This window comes from Typopeltis vanoorti, chromosome 9 (assembly GCF_054136105.1).
Source record: "Typopeltis vanoorti isolate ZY-2024b chromosome 9, IOZ_Tvanoo_1.0, whole genome shotgun sequence".
NCBI classification, from domain to species: domain Eukaryota; kingdom Metazoa; phylum Arthropoda; class Arachnida; order Uropygi; family Thelyphonidae; genus Typopeltis; species Typopeltis vanoorti.
This window is the reverse complement of record NC_143557.1, coordinates 130,276,002-130,292,590: the sequence shown is the minus strand read 5'-3', so window position 1 is coordinate 130,292,590 and position 16,589 is coordinate 130,276,002. Positions and strand designations below refer to the sequence as shown.

General features: G+C 36.4%; 1 protein-coding gene across 2 annotated transcripts in view; it reads right to left on the bottom strand.

Annotated features, from left to right (window-relative positions):
• Positions 1–16,103, bottom strand: part of LOC150103546 (uncharacterized) — a 37,882-nt gene extending 21,779 nt beyond the window's left edge. The window contains exons 1-4 of one of the 2 annotated variants that reach the window (XM_090397799.1): positions 15,972–16,103; positions 8,171–8,284; positions 7,880–7,978; positions 434–532 (exon numbers count right to left, since the gene is read on the bottom strand). In XM_090397799.1, the coding sequence (XP_090253925.1) occupies positions 434–532; positions 7,880–7,978; positions 8,171–8,249 (277 nt within the window). In that variant the 5' untranslated portion in view covers positions 8,250–8,284; positions 15,972–16,103. Of the gene's footprint in view, positions 1–433; positions 533–7,879; positions 7,979–8,170; positions 8,285–12,779; positions 12,805–15,971 lie in introns of those variants that run through there. The other variant, XM_090397800.1, reaches the window with a different exon arrangement.
• Positions 16,104–16,589: the final 486 nt, after the last annotated feature.

Sequence of the window (16,589 nt, the reverse complement as noted above, 5' to 3'; positions counted from 1 at the left end):
GCAATAGAACTGATAGTGTTACGCTGCACAAAGTTTGGGACACCATCGTATACTTCCATCAGCATTTGACACAGCAGTGCAGAGAGCCACGGTCTTCTTCATATACTGTTCTTGTTCTCAACGCCAGTTTTCCCGGTCTACACTGACCATCTGCGTCTATAAAGTATCTTTCGTAATGCTAGCTAAAGCGGGCGAAACGATGGTGTGACTAAATTTATTTAGTAAATTAATATAAGTAGTAAATTTCAGAATATTCAATAAATCACATAATTCTCATTGGCAATCATTACAGGGTATATGAATGATATTCTTATATTTTGGACTGTTACTTCACATATTTCGTGAAACTTCCTGACAAAATAAGATAATCTTATATCCTAATATTAAAGAAGCAAAATTTAATTGGAATGGTAAAAGATGAAATAGTACTTACTTTTCTCGCACTGTGATCCATAATAGCCATCTGGACATATACATGTGTCATTTGAGTTACACCAACCTCCATTCAAACAAGGGTTCGTACAGTTGAATTCTGCAAAAACGAAAAGACTATCAAAAGGTTTGTAAATTTATCAAAAATAAGATATATTAAATGTTCCTTTTATATCTTGTGAGTTATAGTCACACTAATAGAATTTAAAAGTATAACTAAAAGTAATAAGACCAAGTTAGCAATAAGTTAGTTATGGAGAAAATATTCTTTCATATCTTGTACAGTTTTCTAGTACTAATCATTACAAAATGATGCCGAGTTATTGTGAAATTGATAAAATAATTTTGAGAAGATGTAATATAGTTTTGTATTATTATTATTATTATTATTATTATTATTATTATTATTAGTGGTAGTAGTAGTAGTAGTAGTGTTTTTCCTTAAAAAGACGCAAGATGCAAAGCCAATGCAAATAAAATCTTAAGAAGACCTCATCAGTCTGCAACATTAAAAGGAACACTGATTAGTCGTAAAAAAAAACAAAAGAAAACATACCAACCTCCATGAACGCAGACTAACAAGCAGACATAATCACCCCGGAACGTGACAGATACCACATTCTAAGCTCGATAACAGAATGGAAAGTGACTACCCCAAATAACGGAATATCTGTTCTTCATATCAATATCAGGACCATTCAGAAATACTGGCTGAGCCAGCATGCTTATCTGAAGGAAGATAGAGACAACACGGATATTTAATACTAACAGAAGTATCCACAACAAACGAAGAGACAACCATCTACCGAATGCTAAACTTTCAACAACACAGACACTGCAGACAAACTAAACCAGATGGTGGTATAATAATATGTAGCAAAGATAAATTAGAAGTAATAGAAATAAACTAAAAATTAGAATTTGCAAAAAATATATGCATCGAAGTTAAAAATATCAAACAAGCGAACTCCTTGATAATAAACGTAATATACTGACCACCCCCATTTAAGCACCACAAAATTTCTAGATGATTTAAATAGATGGCTTTCTGCCAGGGTAAAAAGCCGTCTCAGAATACTTGATAATAATAGGTGACATGAATATAAACACGAGGAACATAAATAACAACACACAGCATAATACGTAGACCTCTTATAACATATATCAAAATCCCATCCATACAATTATATACACCAGAAGAGATTATCGAAAATACAATCACCTCATGCTGTATTGACCACATAAATATACGAGTCCCTCTAAACAACTATACAGCAGCCATCATAACGTGCAAACTGGCAGACGTCCGATATGTCACTACATTACAGTCACATACTGAACAGAACCTTTAAAACTCACTGAGACTACAAAACAATATAATAGCATATAAACGAAACTATAGTTAACGACAAAATCAGAAGAATAGAGTGGATGGAGCTAGAATCTTTAGACTCTGCTGATGCTGTATGCGAGTATAATAATCTTAAACTTACATTTTTGGGGTGCAATTCTAGCTCATCTCCTCGTGGTGCACCTGGATAACGCTAAAGACCTAGAGCGGCTTGGCAACCGACTATTTTCTCGATCTCCTGGTTGCAGCACACATGAGCTCAATAACACGAATTAGCTCTCTTAAGGGCTAATTCGAAATGACTAGAAATATTGGACCTGTTGTCCGAATTTGTCTAATTAACATTGAGGGTATATGGAGAGCAAATTGTGAATGCCTCTCAAAGATTTTATATGATTACAATGTCGACATTGTTCTTGTACAAGAGAATCACTGTAAGGATGAGGATCCATTCCACCTCAGGGGCGGAATTCCTGGTTACATTATCATTCCAGCCACTTATCATCATGCACATGGCCTTGCCACCTGCGTACCCTAGAAGATTTCCACCTCATTACAAGTAGCATTGTGATGCGTGCATCTGATAACAATTATGATAGGGAACATAACCTTTACCAACGTGTATAAGAACTCCCTGCCCTTTTGTGACCTCCACAAGTTCTACCAGTGTACAATCACCGTACGATGCATATAAGTGATTTTAACAGCCACCACACGCTATGGAAATATGCTTCCAACAATGAAAGCATAGATACTTTGAGTGAATGGACAGAAATTCACAACATGCACCTAATTTTCGATTCTAAAGATAGATCTTCCTTCAGGTCAGCACAGGGAGTACAACCCCGACCTCTGCTTCGTCACTCAAGACAACAATGGACGACCGTTACCTACCTCGAGAAGAGTTCTTTCCAACTTTCCGCGAAGCCAACATAAACCAATGATATTAGAAGAAGGCCTGCAAGTACCCCTTGTCAGACCCATCCAACGTTCCCACTGGAACTTCCAGAAAGTCGATTGGGATATATTTGCTGCCTATCTCGATAAATATGTCTGTTGGATCCCTACAACATGCAATAATTACAAGAGATTCGTGGGAGCTGTTTTAGCTTTAGGTAAGAACACCATTCCAAGAGGCTTCAGGAAGGAATATATATCTGGATCGGACGATGACAGTAATAACCTGTACCAAGAATACCTATAGTGTGTAAATCCTGACATTGCAGATGAACTCATTCACTGCCTTGACACCAACCGACAGAAGAAATGAACTGAGACAGCAGAAAGATTCGATTTTCGGCACTCCAGTAGAAAAGCATAGCCGTCTAAGAAAACTAGGTAGTGGCACATTGACTATCCGGGAACAATCAGCTATTTCTCCTAACCAATATGCATCACATACTGTCAATACATCAAAATATGCCGTCCTTGTTGGCCGATCGGTTAGCGTAGTCGCTCTCCAGCCAAAAGGTTGGGGTTCGAATCCCGCCATGGGCATGGATGTTTGTCTGTGGGTCGTAGTGGTGGTGGTCGGCTGTAGATGGCGTTGGTGTAGATGAAGAAGGTAGTCGCAGTTGGTGGAGTGGTGGAGACGAGAGTTGTAGAGTAGGTACCCTCCCTCGATGAGTCTTTGGACTCCCTGGAGGTGTTATGTAATAATAATAATAATAATAATATATCGCCAAGGACAAACAACACATCAAATAAAATGAGAACTTACATATGTGAAAAATAATAGACCACACACCCTTTATTTTCGCGACCTTTCCCTCTTGAAGATATTAATACTACTCTAATGGATATGAAACCAGGCAAGGTTCCCGGTTTCGATGGACTTCACCCTGATTTCCTGTTTAAGACAGGCCAGAAAACTCGACAGTGGTTGGCTTGCTTTTTATCTGACATCCTCCGAACTGGTAGGCTTCCGAAAGAGTTAAAGAAGACAAAAATTATTCTCATCTTAAAATCAGGGAAAACCAATAACAAACTAGAAAATTACTATCCAATCTCTGTGCTTAGCGCCTGTTATAAGCTCCTAGAAATGCTTATCCTCTATAGAATTGCCCCTAAGATAATAGAACAAGTCCCAGTGGAACAGGCCGGATTCAGACATAAACTAAGCTGCTGTGATCAGGTTCTGTCACTCACCACACATATAGAGGCAAGCTACCAATAATGCCTAAAAACAGCTGTTGCTTTTGTAGATCTTGTAGCAGCTTATGATACAGTCTGGAGACAAGGAGCAATCTGGAAGTTGCTCCTTGCAGTCCCATGCAGAACAATAGCAAAACTAATTGATAACATGTTAAGCAACTCCCTGTTCCAAGTGGGTATGGACGAGAACAAAAGTAAACAAAGAACACTGGATAATGGACTACCATAAGGGTCAGTTCTGGCTGCCCTCCTTTTTAACTTTTACATCGCAGATTTGCCTAATACAGCCTCCGAGACGTTTCGCTACGCTGACGGCATTGCTCTAGCCACTGGACACACCAATTTTACTGCAAAGGAAGGAACACTAACAAATGACCTTGCAGTCCTAAAAGACTTCAGCAAATGGAGATTACGCCTAAATCCTAGCAAAGCAGAAGTTTCATGCTTCCACCTGAACAAGAACCGGGCTAAGAAAGAACTCATGGTCTACTTCAACCACAAACTAGTAAGCTGCAACAGATTCCCGAAATATCTGGGCGTTACTTTGGATATAACTCTATCTTTTAAACCGCATCTCATTAACACAGCATCCAAGCTAAAAACAAGAAACAATATACTGCAAACTCTATGCGGAACGACTTGGGGTGCATCTGCAACAACACTTCGCTGCACTACTCTTGGTCTCGTTTATTCTGCAGCTGAATACTGCTCACCCGTATGCCTAAACAGCGCCCATGTATATTTGGTTGATGCTCAGCTTAACACCACTATGTAGTTTATTTCTGGAACTGTGAAATCAACTCGAACTTACTGGCTACCAGTGCTAAGCAACATCCCACCTCCACAGATCCAACTTTCTTCTACATGAATACAGCAAAATCATGGAAATTCAAAATGTTCCAATCGACGAAGACATCCAACGCTTAGAAATAAATAGGCTAAATTCAAGACACCCTCCAATCTTAACAGCGAAAAATCTTGTAGAGACAAGCTTCAACAGGAAGGAGAAGTGGAAAGAGTCCTGGTGTAGCACTTCAACAGGGGACTTCCATGAATTGGTTGAACCAATTAATGACCTTAACTGAATCCGCACAAATCATAGCAGAAGTGCGACCACCTTTGGAAATGGGGCATGATTGTCTCACCTAGGTGCGACTGTGGATCACCCCACCAGACCATTAATCATATTACAGTAGAATGTGCGAGGCCAACGTGCATACAGTGGAAACCTGTCGGACTTCATCCATGCTACACCAAGTGCAGTTGACTGAATAGTCAACCTGGACATTCAGTTGTAGCCTATTCTTTTATGACTGTAATGTTTTATGTCTCTTTTATGAGTGTATTCTTTTATTTCTCTTTTATGACTATATTTTGTCTTATTATTGTACATATGTCTATTATTATGTTCATATATATTAAGGATTAATGCGGTGTAACTTTTCATGTTTAAAATATATAACAAAGCATTAACAAAAATGAAAATAAGCTCTCAAATCAGACTAAATCCATAGATAACAGACACCATATTAACAGACATGCAAAGAAAAGATTCCCTAAGAAAAAAAAATTATGAAATCACCTAACAATGCTATTTTACAGGCTGAATACAAATAAAAACGGAATCTCTTAACAACACAGATCAGAACTGTAAAAATAAAAATAAATAAAGAAATAAAACATTACAGAAACAAATTAACAACAGTTCAGAATGACATAAAGGAAACCTGGTACCTGATCAGTGAAATGCGGAACAATACACACAAAAAACAATGCCTCAGAAACAATAAAACACAACTTTGCTTGCGAGCCCAAATCCTTCAAACAGTTGGCAAACAACTTTAATCAGCACTTCGCGAACTCTGCCCCAAAACTAGCAGAAACCTTCTCTCCTCTCACAATGAAACATTCTCCACTAGGACCACGAGCAACCCAGTCAATGTGGTTCCCCACAGTAACAAAATAACTCTCACTTGCAATTCAAAACATTAACCCTAACAAAGGTCCAGAAATAGACAGAATCAGACCAATCACATCGAAAAACACTCAACTAACCTGTGTCCAGTTATTTTAAAACTGATAAATAAAATCTTCGAAACGGGACCACACCCGAAACACAGCATTAATCATTCCCATACATAAAGATAGAAAACGAAACAATATAAGTAACTGCAAAGCCATCGTTGCATTTTCAGTAAGCAAACAAATCATGGAGCGCATTGTGCATCGCAAACTCTCCATATACATTTAAAAATTCAACACCATCACAAAAACACAATATAGTTTTCAAAAATAATAAAGGAGCAGCAAAATTCCTGGAAGATTTCACAGTCCTAATAAATGCTGCGTTAGACAAAAACAGAATAGTATTAGTGGTTTTTATTGATCGATCAAAAGCGTTTGACACACTTACACAGACTATCTTGTTGAACAAACTAATACATATCGGAATCTACTACAGTGGTTCAAAGCTTGCATGAAAAGTAGAAGGCACATCACACGTATAGGATCACAGACGGCGAAGCGCTATTGGTAACCTGCGGAGTAGCACGATCAGCTGTTCTTTCTCCTATTCTGTTCAACATGTGCACAAACGATATTAGCCATCTTCTCTTAAAAAGCAATATCTTCCAATACGCAGACGATTAAGGCCATAGTATCCATTCACAACAATGCAAATATCGCTTACACAAACATGCAACACGACATCAATCAAATTAAACTGGCTAACTGAAAACTGCATATACATAAATCCTGAGAAAACAAAGCTAATTCAAAAACCCTCAGATCTTACCCATGGAAATTAAATATCTCACTATCTGCCACCCATCCTCCTATACACAAAGCGCTGATCCTAAAACCACATCCATCACACAGGCAAAAACAACACCCTATCTCCGCCTTCACTTCGACGCTGATCAAATTTGAATATCCATAAAATTATCGGAGGTCGTCTACCGCACGACAAACTCAGAATAATAGCAAGCAAACTATATCGATTAAAAGACATTGTTCCAACACACACACACACACACAAATAGGCTAACATATAAAGCATTATGCGACAACATTTTAAGATATGCAATTACATCATACGCATTCTGCCCAGACTACAAACGTAACAGATTACAATCACTAGCAAAATAAAATGGTGAAACTAATATGCTGGGAACAAACAGACGAGCGCATACTCATACGGGCAGCAATGACAGAACAAAAAAATATTTAAGGTGAAACACTTATGCCACTACACAGTCGTGCTAAAACATTAGCCCAGTCCTACCTACAGAATAACAAACCAACGTATCAGATCACAATACCACAGTCAGCAAACTACATGACATATAATACAATAGTCGACTAGTCTACTCAACACTCAACAAACGGTCTTTCGTTGAGAGAAACCCACGGAGTTTCGAATATCGAAAAAAAAAAAACTATTAATAATTCCTCTCAAACACAAGTACAAGTTCACAAACACGCTTTGTAAACTTGTATTGGTGTTTGAACCCCCCCCCCATTAAAATGGTTAAACCATCTTCATGTATATGTATATATATATATTTTATGTTTCCATGCACATGCGTTTAAACAATTAAATCTACTCCTAGCTCGCGATGTGTACTGAAACGAAACCAGCGGCGTCTGTTATCTTCCTCACACAAGCTCAGCAGTAGTTTGAAGGAAGACAACAGAAACGCCACCTGAACAAAGAAACAATTTTTTCAAAATCTAATATATTCATTAATTTGTAAAGTGGATTTGTATTGTGATAAAAATTTTAACAATAATGTTTCAATAGTATATATATAGCTAGAGGTATTCTAACAAACCGATATTGATAACAAACTGTTATTATTTTCATTATTACTAAATTATGTTTAAAAAAAATTAAAAGACTCAAAATTTAATTGGAATGGTAAAAGATGAAATAGTACTTGCTTTTCTCGCACTGTGATCCATAATATTCATCTGGGCATATACATGTGTCCTGTGTGAAACACCAACCTCCATTCAAGCAAGGGTTCGTACAGTTGAACTCTGCAAAAAGAAAACTCATATTAAAATGTGGTTGCGAAAATTATCGCATTAAAATGTTTTCCTCCCATATCCTATGAGAGGAAAACATCCCTAAACGATCTATAAATCATTTAAGTTACTAAACTGACTCTGATGTTCAATTTCAATGATTAAAATTTTTTTCATGGGCGAAAGGACAATTTCTAAACTTACCAGGACTTTCAGTTAAAGCATAGATGGAAACGATACAGAAGAAAATTATTAAGACACATCTGAGCACGTGATTAAACATCTTCAAATGGAAAATACTGGATTAGAAGAGATGCACTGTAATAAAACACGAAAAGGTATTGTTTTTAACATAACGGGAACAATTTTACATTTTCTTACATACATCTTACATTTTCGTCTGAGTCATTGCTAATAGGATTTTTTTTGTAATTACAAAAAATGCAAGATTATATTACTGGTGGTAATTAAGTGTTCTCAGTTATCATTATGATATCATCCTCTTTTTCTTTTTCTTCTTATAGTAGAAGAAGAATCTGATCTTGGGATTTCCTTAACAAATTGAAGAACGAAGAATTAGTCCAATATCTAATATTATCTATCCAGATGATTCTTGGTCATTCCCGATGTCTTTTACTAGAAGTCCAGTCCTGTGGTAGTGATTTATGTAAGCTATCTGATCTAACAATGTGGCTCAGCCCCGAGAATTGTTTACAAGGTATCGTAGTGATGATCTTTCTTGTGATGTAGCAATGGAGCAGACTTTCCTTCTAACTTCATCATTTGTTACGTGTGCCACATATGGTATCTTCAATAGGTTTCTGTAGTACTTATCTCGAAAGCCAAAAATCTTTTTTTCTCATCTTCCTTTAGCAATAGCTGGCTGTATTTTATTGTCCCTCGAGACTGTAATATCAAAGGGCAGCAGTTGCTTTAATGCGATGTTTAGACAGACCATCTCTGTGGTGTACGCTTCCCAAGTAGGTGAATCTTTCTATTTCTTTCAATTTTTCAACGTTAATTGATTTTTATACGGTTATTGCGTGAAGAGATAGTTTTTGATTTGTGAATCTGCGCATGAATCCATAATCACAAAATACTTTAGAAACCCTGTCTATTAATTCTTGTAAGTGATATTCATTCCTGCTATTATGTCAATGTCAATGTCATGGGGGTATCTGAGATTACTGATTTTTTCCCAACACCAATTGTAATTCCCATACCACTACGTTCCAATGAGAATTTTAGTATATATTCCAAATAAAGGTTAAAAAGCATCGGCGAAAATATGCAACCTTGATACACACCTTTTTCCATTTTGAAAGGCTTGCTGTAGTTACCGTTAATTTCTTTTCACATTTCTGAGGAACGGTAAAGAGTTTTAATTAGGCAGACTATTTTATTATCTATTCCATACTGGTTCAGTGTTCCACACAATGCCTAATGCCATACTGAATCAAAGACTTTCTGTATATCTACAAAACAGTGACAGTACTTTATTATGTTCGATATATTTTTCTCCAGGTGAGATGAATTGTAAATAAATGATAAATTGCACTCCTGTTTGTACGGAATCCTGCTTGATTCTCTGCATGTACACTTCATATTTTCCTCTCAATCCTCTTCCTCCTCTTTTCACGTATATTAAGACTAGTGGCCTGTTACGTTCATATTCCATTCATCCATCCATTTACTCGTCCGCCAAGGGCGGATTGAGTCCCCTCCTAATGAGAGGTTTACTGGCGTATTAATTCAGCCTGTTCGCCAATCCTCTGCTGCATCCCGTAAGGGTGATATTCTTGACTGCAATTCGTATGTGTTCACGGGGCCTGTTTGCCTGCTTGCGGGATGAAAAACCCCAGATAAAGTAGGGGGAAAAACCCTGCTGTCCACGCCCAAGACCAGCTAACTTGACTATGGCTGAGGAAGATCCTTAAGCTCCTCACATCGTCGACGGGAATCGAACCCCTCTCAATCCTAGAGAGTAATATTATATTAAGATTATATTACTGGTGGTAATCAGTGTTATCAGTTATGAGATAAAGATTAATAATTATCGGTTTTTAAGGAATATCGGGGTTACTTCTTTTCTGTGTTAATGTTACGATTTTATTAGAATTATTGTCAAAACTCTAATAATTATTACTTTCAAAATACTGTTAAAACTCTAGTATTAATGACTAACACGTATTCCTCGAAGACTTGTATTAAATTTCCGTGATTGGTGCATTGCCCCAAACAGAGTGATGCATTGCAGTCAAGAACAGTAGGAAGAATCTGAAGAATCTTTACCAGGGAATGGTACACATCGCTACGCAGCACTCAATCAAGTAATCCTTAACAAAATATTCCTGGGAAAAATCAGTGATTTATACTCATTTATAATCTCAGTGCTTGGGTGATGGGTTCAGAAAGGACCCTAAAAAGGACTTACCCCACTTCCAAATAATTCTGTGTCCATTCTGCGAACAGAAGAATCCGAGTCGGGAGAACTTCACTAAAGACAGGTTCACCCATCCCAAACTGGAGTCGAACTATAGATTTACATCTCATTTAGTCACCTGAACCCTATCACCAGTGTCTATAAACGTCACATCTTCAATCCAAAATTGGATTCAAAGGACGCGGTGGACGTTTTACTCCAACCTCATGCATCATGTAAGATTCTAATCTCTTCTAAAGAAATCTGCGTTTCAGAATTCTTTATAAGATTCCTCTCACTTCTATATGAAAGAGACAAGGATATACATGAAAAGGCAGAGTTACCTCCGGAGGACACTGCACTGAAACCAAGACCGTTTGTTGGCAGTAAATGAAAATTCTCAGTCGCCAATCATGATGATTGTAACCAGTGGATTGAATGCTATTCAGGTTGCATCTACCCAGTTGTGTTTTCTGATGTCGTTCTGATTTAAGTAATTTAAAAGTAGACGTAGTGCACTAGTGGAAACATAATAGAAAGCCATACTAGTTAAATATTATTGAAGACTTAAAAATGTATGAATTGAGAAATGCAAATTCTCAGTGTTATATATATACAGGGTGTTCGGGATAAATTTGACATATTTATAATTAATTATATTTTTCCGTAAGTTACATGTATTAACACACACTTCTCTTCATTTAAAAGTTTGGACCCTTCTTCATTCATATACAAGATGTCAGAAAGGATGGATAGCTGGAACCCACCTGAATCATGGAAGAGAATAACTTGTATCATGATGATTCGTGCCCGCCATCAAAATAAGGATATTACGACTGCTGCCCAATGCTCCCTGAATACAGTAAAAACAATCAGGCATGAACTAGAGACTTGCAATGGTGACTACGAGGATGTAGCAAGAAGAAAGATCCCTAGCAGACGATCTGATTGCGTTCGTACAGCAGAATTCCTCGCAAATCTGCAGGAACAGGTGTTGTAGAACCCTGGCATTGGAATTCGGGCTTTGTTCGTGGAGTTGCTAACTGTAGTCAAGCCCTGGATAACAAGGGTAGCCAATGGTAGGCCGTATGTATGACAGCAGGATTCGGCCCCTTGCCACACCTCTGGGAAAAGTCAAAAATGGTTGTCTGAAAATTTCTACGACTTCACCAGTCCAAATGTTTGGCCTCCAAACTCCCCAGACCTTAACCCCATGGATTATTTTGTATGGGGCGCAGTTGAAAAAGACACCAATCGCACTTCAAGTAATACAAAAGCCCAGTTAATGGATAAAATTAAAACAGTTTTTGCGGCCCTTCCCAGGGAGACTGTAGCATCAGCTTGTTCGAGGTTCCGAAGCAGAATTGAAGCTGTGATCGATGCTAATGGTGGTTATTTTGAGTAAATCTTGTTGATAGTATTGTAATTAACTCTGCCTGTAATGTTTTTTTGTCAATTCATTAAATTTAATAGATACAAAGAAGATTTTCTTTTTCCTTACGAAACTGTCAAATTTATCCCGAACACCCTGTATATATATATATATATATATATATATAACTGAGCAAGGAGAAATATTCGGGCTACGTAGCCTATTAGAGTCACTGTAATTTATCATGGGGATGGTAAAGAGTAAAAAATAACCTTTTGATCTGCAATCTGATATTTAAATCTTCAACATAAAACACAAATCTCGACTCATTTCGTCTCATAGGTGTCTCATTTGTGCGTATGTTCGGTTTGTGCGATAGAGACAGCATATGCAATTTACTGCCTCAATTCCTAAAATACCACCAAGTGCTCCGAACTTTCCATTTACTTTATATAAATATTGATTTATAGCATTTATAGCAGTATGAAATTCGCAATAACTTATCAAATAATCTTCGTTGGTGATTTTGAAGTTCACAAGTCCAGTTTGCCTTTTTCATCCTGCACTGAGAGATACCGAGTCATTCGCCATCACCATCTCACACAAAATATTTGCATTCCCACCAAACTAGTAAAATACTCTTGACATCTTTACAAGACTATGCAAATTTATCAAAATTAAAGCTGGGTAGAACGGTCAGTAAGAATTAGCTGTGAAGGTGTGTGTGTGTGTGTGTGTGTGTGTGTGTGTGTGTGTGTGTGTGTGTGTGTGTGTGTGTGTGTGCATGCGTGCGTGGATGCGTGTAGATGTTTACAAAGTCCTCAGTGATGTGCGGTCTTAAAGTTTTGTCTCATGAGTGTGTATATATATTCTAAAAATAAACCGCACAAAATGCCAAGTTTAAGTATATTAAGAATAAATAGGCTACTGAACAGCTACTGCAGATTATCGTCTACAATAAAGCATGCAATTAAAGAAATAAAACAAAAGTTAAAATGATGGTAAGAAGCTCTACATACATGCGTAAAAAAAGTCCTCTCAAGTAACTGATCGTTCAACCCACCTGAAATCGTTACTATTTAATGAGTACGGTGATATTAGCAAACTTTTTCAGAAAGAAAAGATCCCACAATTTGCTATTTTCAAGGTTATTATTACAGCGTGACATTGATAATACGAATGAGAAAAAAATCACTCTAACGCCATCTGTCCCATGCGTCATGCATTCAAGGGCTATAAGATTCTGCTATCTCTACATGATAAGAATTGATTTTGCAAGAAATTCATTCCTGTAATAGCTCTGTAGCAAAGATAAACTTAATGACAACTTAGCTATTGTTTTTTTTTGTGAGACTCCTGTCCTCCCACCCCTCCTATAAAAATTGTCAGCCTGTAGTAAATCAGTACTGTAGGCTGGCTAAGGAATTCTTTTCGTATCTTTCTTATTATTTTTATTTATTTATATATTTGCTTATTTTTTTATTTTTATTTTAGCTGAATTTAGAAGCACAAAGCAAGTTTAGATGTGTATTGTTTCTTTCGCAGTATCTCATTTAAAAAGCAAAGATTTGCAATATGTTATTTAGTACACAGATCAAACATTGTATTCTATATTCATGCTAATTTTAGAACAGTTTAGAAATAGATAGATCAGAAACTTGGTAACAACATCAGCATCTAAGAATATGTAAATAGAAGTAGTCCATAGCGAGATAATCACTTGAACAGAGATGCATTTCGCAGGCACGTGAGGAAAACATTTCACAGTAAAATAGGATCTATTAAAGTCGATGCAATTGGAGTGCTTTAGGAGATTGCAATGTCAGAGCAGATTCAATCAGAATTTTGACAGATAATAGATCCGTTTATTGGAATCGATTGCTGACTGAGATATGTAAAGTGGTGATTAGATTTAAGTATCAGAATATAATCATCTCTGATAACACACGACAGGAATTACGGGTGATAGTCTTTTATCTTCATATTTCCAGAAAAACTTAGAGATATTTTTGTCTGATGATTTCAATGTTAGTATGAAGATAAAAGACTTCATTTTGGCCATATATCGAAAAATCGGAGAGTGAAATGGAAGATATTTAATTCTCAACCGACTGGAAAATTACTTTTCCAATGTATGAGAATTGCAGACGTGTGGAATGATGGGGCTTCAACGAATCATCTGCTTCGTTGACTTTCGCTTCTTATCGTTTAAAATGGCTCTACAACAAGAAGAAGTATTATTCACCTCGCTGGGAAATTTAGTAAATCGTTTAAAGTCTGAATCTTACCATTCAAAGATTGCTTGAGCTTTTCGAGAAGTTTAAATGCTTCTTCTAGGTCTTTTAAAGTGAAAATCACAGTAGGAGCTTCATACTCATTATCGTTTTTGTCTTTTTCTTCTTCGTATCTTTCCTGTTCCTCTAATTCAAGCAGATCATTGGGTATGAGTTCCATTCTGTGAGATTGAAGCATGACCTTCCGAAACTTCAGTTTGCAACTGGTTAGCCATACCTAAGATCGCTTAAGTTTCCGAATTCACAACGTTTGTTGGATCTTCAAAGCCTTCGAAATTACCTTCGAAATTATGTTGTAAAAATCTGTGAAAGAAGTATGGCATTAACTGAGGAAAACGTTTATGCCATAGTAGAGAAGTATTTGTAGGTAAAAATAGTTTTTACATTAGGGAAAAATTTAAGCTACTGACGATGGATGGCTAGGTGCATTGTCGGTTATCAGAAGCACTTTAAATCGAATTTGTTTTTTCTCACAATAAAATTTCAATTCAGGAACAATTGCCATCCATATTACAGAGAGAGTATCTTTATTAATTCTTTTTAATCTTCTTGGATTTTCTGATCGGTGCACAAATAAGGGTTTTAACTTGCAATCTCCAGCAGCATTTCCTCTTAACAGTAGTGCGATGCGATATTTTGATGCTTTAAAACTTGGCGTCAAGGATTCTTCTTTTGCGATGCAAGTTCTTGCAGGCATCCGTTTCCAAAAAAAGCCCGTGTCATCGACGTTAAAAATCTGCGATGGTGAGTAATTTCCTTCTTTAATTATTTTTCTCATTTTTCAGGATAAGATTTTTCGGCCTCACTATCGGAGATTGCAGCTTTGCCTTGAACTTTACGTTATGCCAACCAGTTCGCTTTTTCTAGCGGGTCAAACCACCAATTACTTGCAGCAAAAGCAGTTTGCTGCAAGTAGTGGGTCTCTTTACAGTCATCCCTTTTTTTGGTCTTTCAGCTAAAAATGGCTAATGCTTTACTACAAATCGGTGCGTAGTAATAGGTATGTTTAATCGTTGTGTTTGGTCGTTTATCAAGCAATTAGCAGTTTTTCCATATGAGGAATTATACTACCCGTTTCTTTATAACACAACCATGTAGACTGCATAGATTGTGCATTTTTTACTTCTTGCAAATACTCTTCTTTATCTTTTAAAATGGCGCAAACTGTAGAAGCGGCAAGAGAAAATTGAGAACTATCTGTAGTTGTTTTGAATTATGACAATCCAATTTCTATATAATGTAAATTTGAATACGCGTGCGTGCACACCCACGCTGCGTTCAATCAACTGTTATGTAATGAACTGGAATGTTTTCTGATTTATGAAACGTTTCGACTATTTAGGCATATATTTTAGTGAAAGGGGGAAAATTAAATATAAAAATAGATAACAGAATTAAGAAGGCTTCGCCTACTCCCTATATGGGAATAAAAGGTCTTAGCTTATTTAATGGATCAATGAAAGATCAAAGAATGAGACCTGTGAAAACATTATGGAATAAACAGACGGTTTCCATGGTAGACTCATATAAAAAAATTAAGGTATCATAAAGACATTGACACTTCTAGCATTTAAGAATGTTAGCATAACAGAAATAAAATGCAAACATTTAATTTGCTATCATTATAGTTTCCTGTATACCTCTTATGCCCTTGTATACCTTAAAGGTACATATAAAATTTTTGAATATGTTGGTGGTGATTTAAATACAGTAGCTGCTGTGGTAACATCAGCTACAGCTACCCTTTCGCAGTCGAGAATCTTTCACTTTTTATATTTTAATTTTCTATTCCCAAATTAATTTAATAGTTATCTTATTTTATTAATTAGTTACAAATGTTATTAATTAGTTACAAATGTTATTAATTAGTTACAAATATTATTAATTAGTTACAAATGTTATTAATTCATTACTTACCAATTTTCTTTTAGTTTTTTTTTCTGCTTTTCAAATGTTAAACCGTGTAGTAAGAAACCCAGAGAGAGAGAGAGAGAGAGAGAGAGAGAGAGAGATGACACAAAGCGAAGAGAACTGTCATCTGTGTACGCCCCTTAGAAACAATACACAAGTGGATTATCACCGGGAAAGAGGGCAAACTTCAGATAACAGCTGTAATACTATGATAAAAATATGATGTAATCAGTGTAGACACTCCTCAACCCTATTCTCCCACTTATTGTTTGTTGAAAAGATAAATACAAAATTTACTTATAAAATAGTGTCGCAATATTTATGAAATTATTTTATTCTCTTAATAATAATAATTCAAAAAACAAATTAAACAATTTATTTTTATCTTATTTCTAACACCTTTTTAACCCTGAAGTTAAGAAAATTAAAATAATTAAGTACTGTTTAAATTCCGCTGCAAAAAAGGCTTAAGCTATCCTTGGAGGGTAATGGATGGCAATGCTGTAGCCAATGAAGTTCTAACTGAGGCTCAGCTATTGCTGTTACCCTCCTGCCATGATGATCAGAGCTTTAATAGCTCAATAACACATTATCCCTTCACTGTCCTCAGCAGATAAGGGGGAA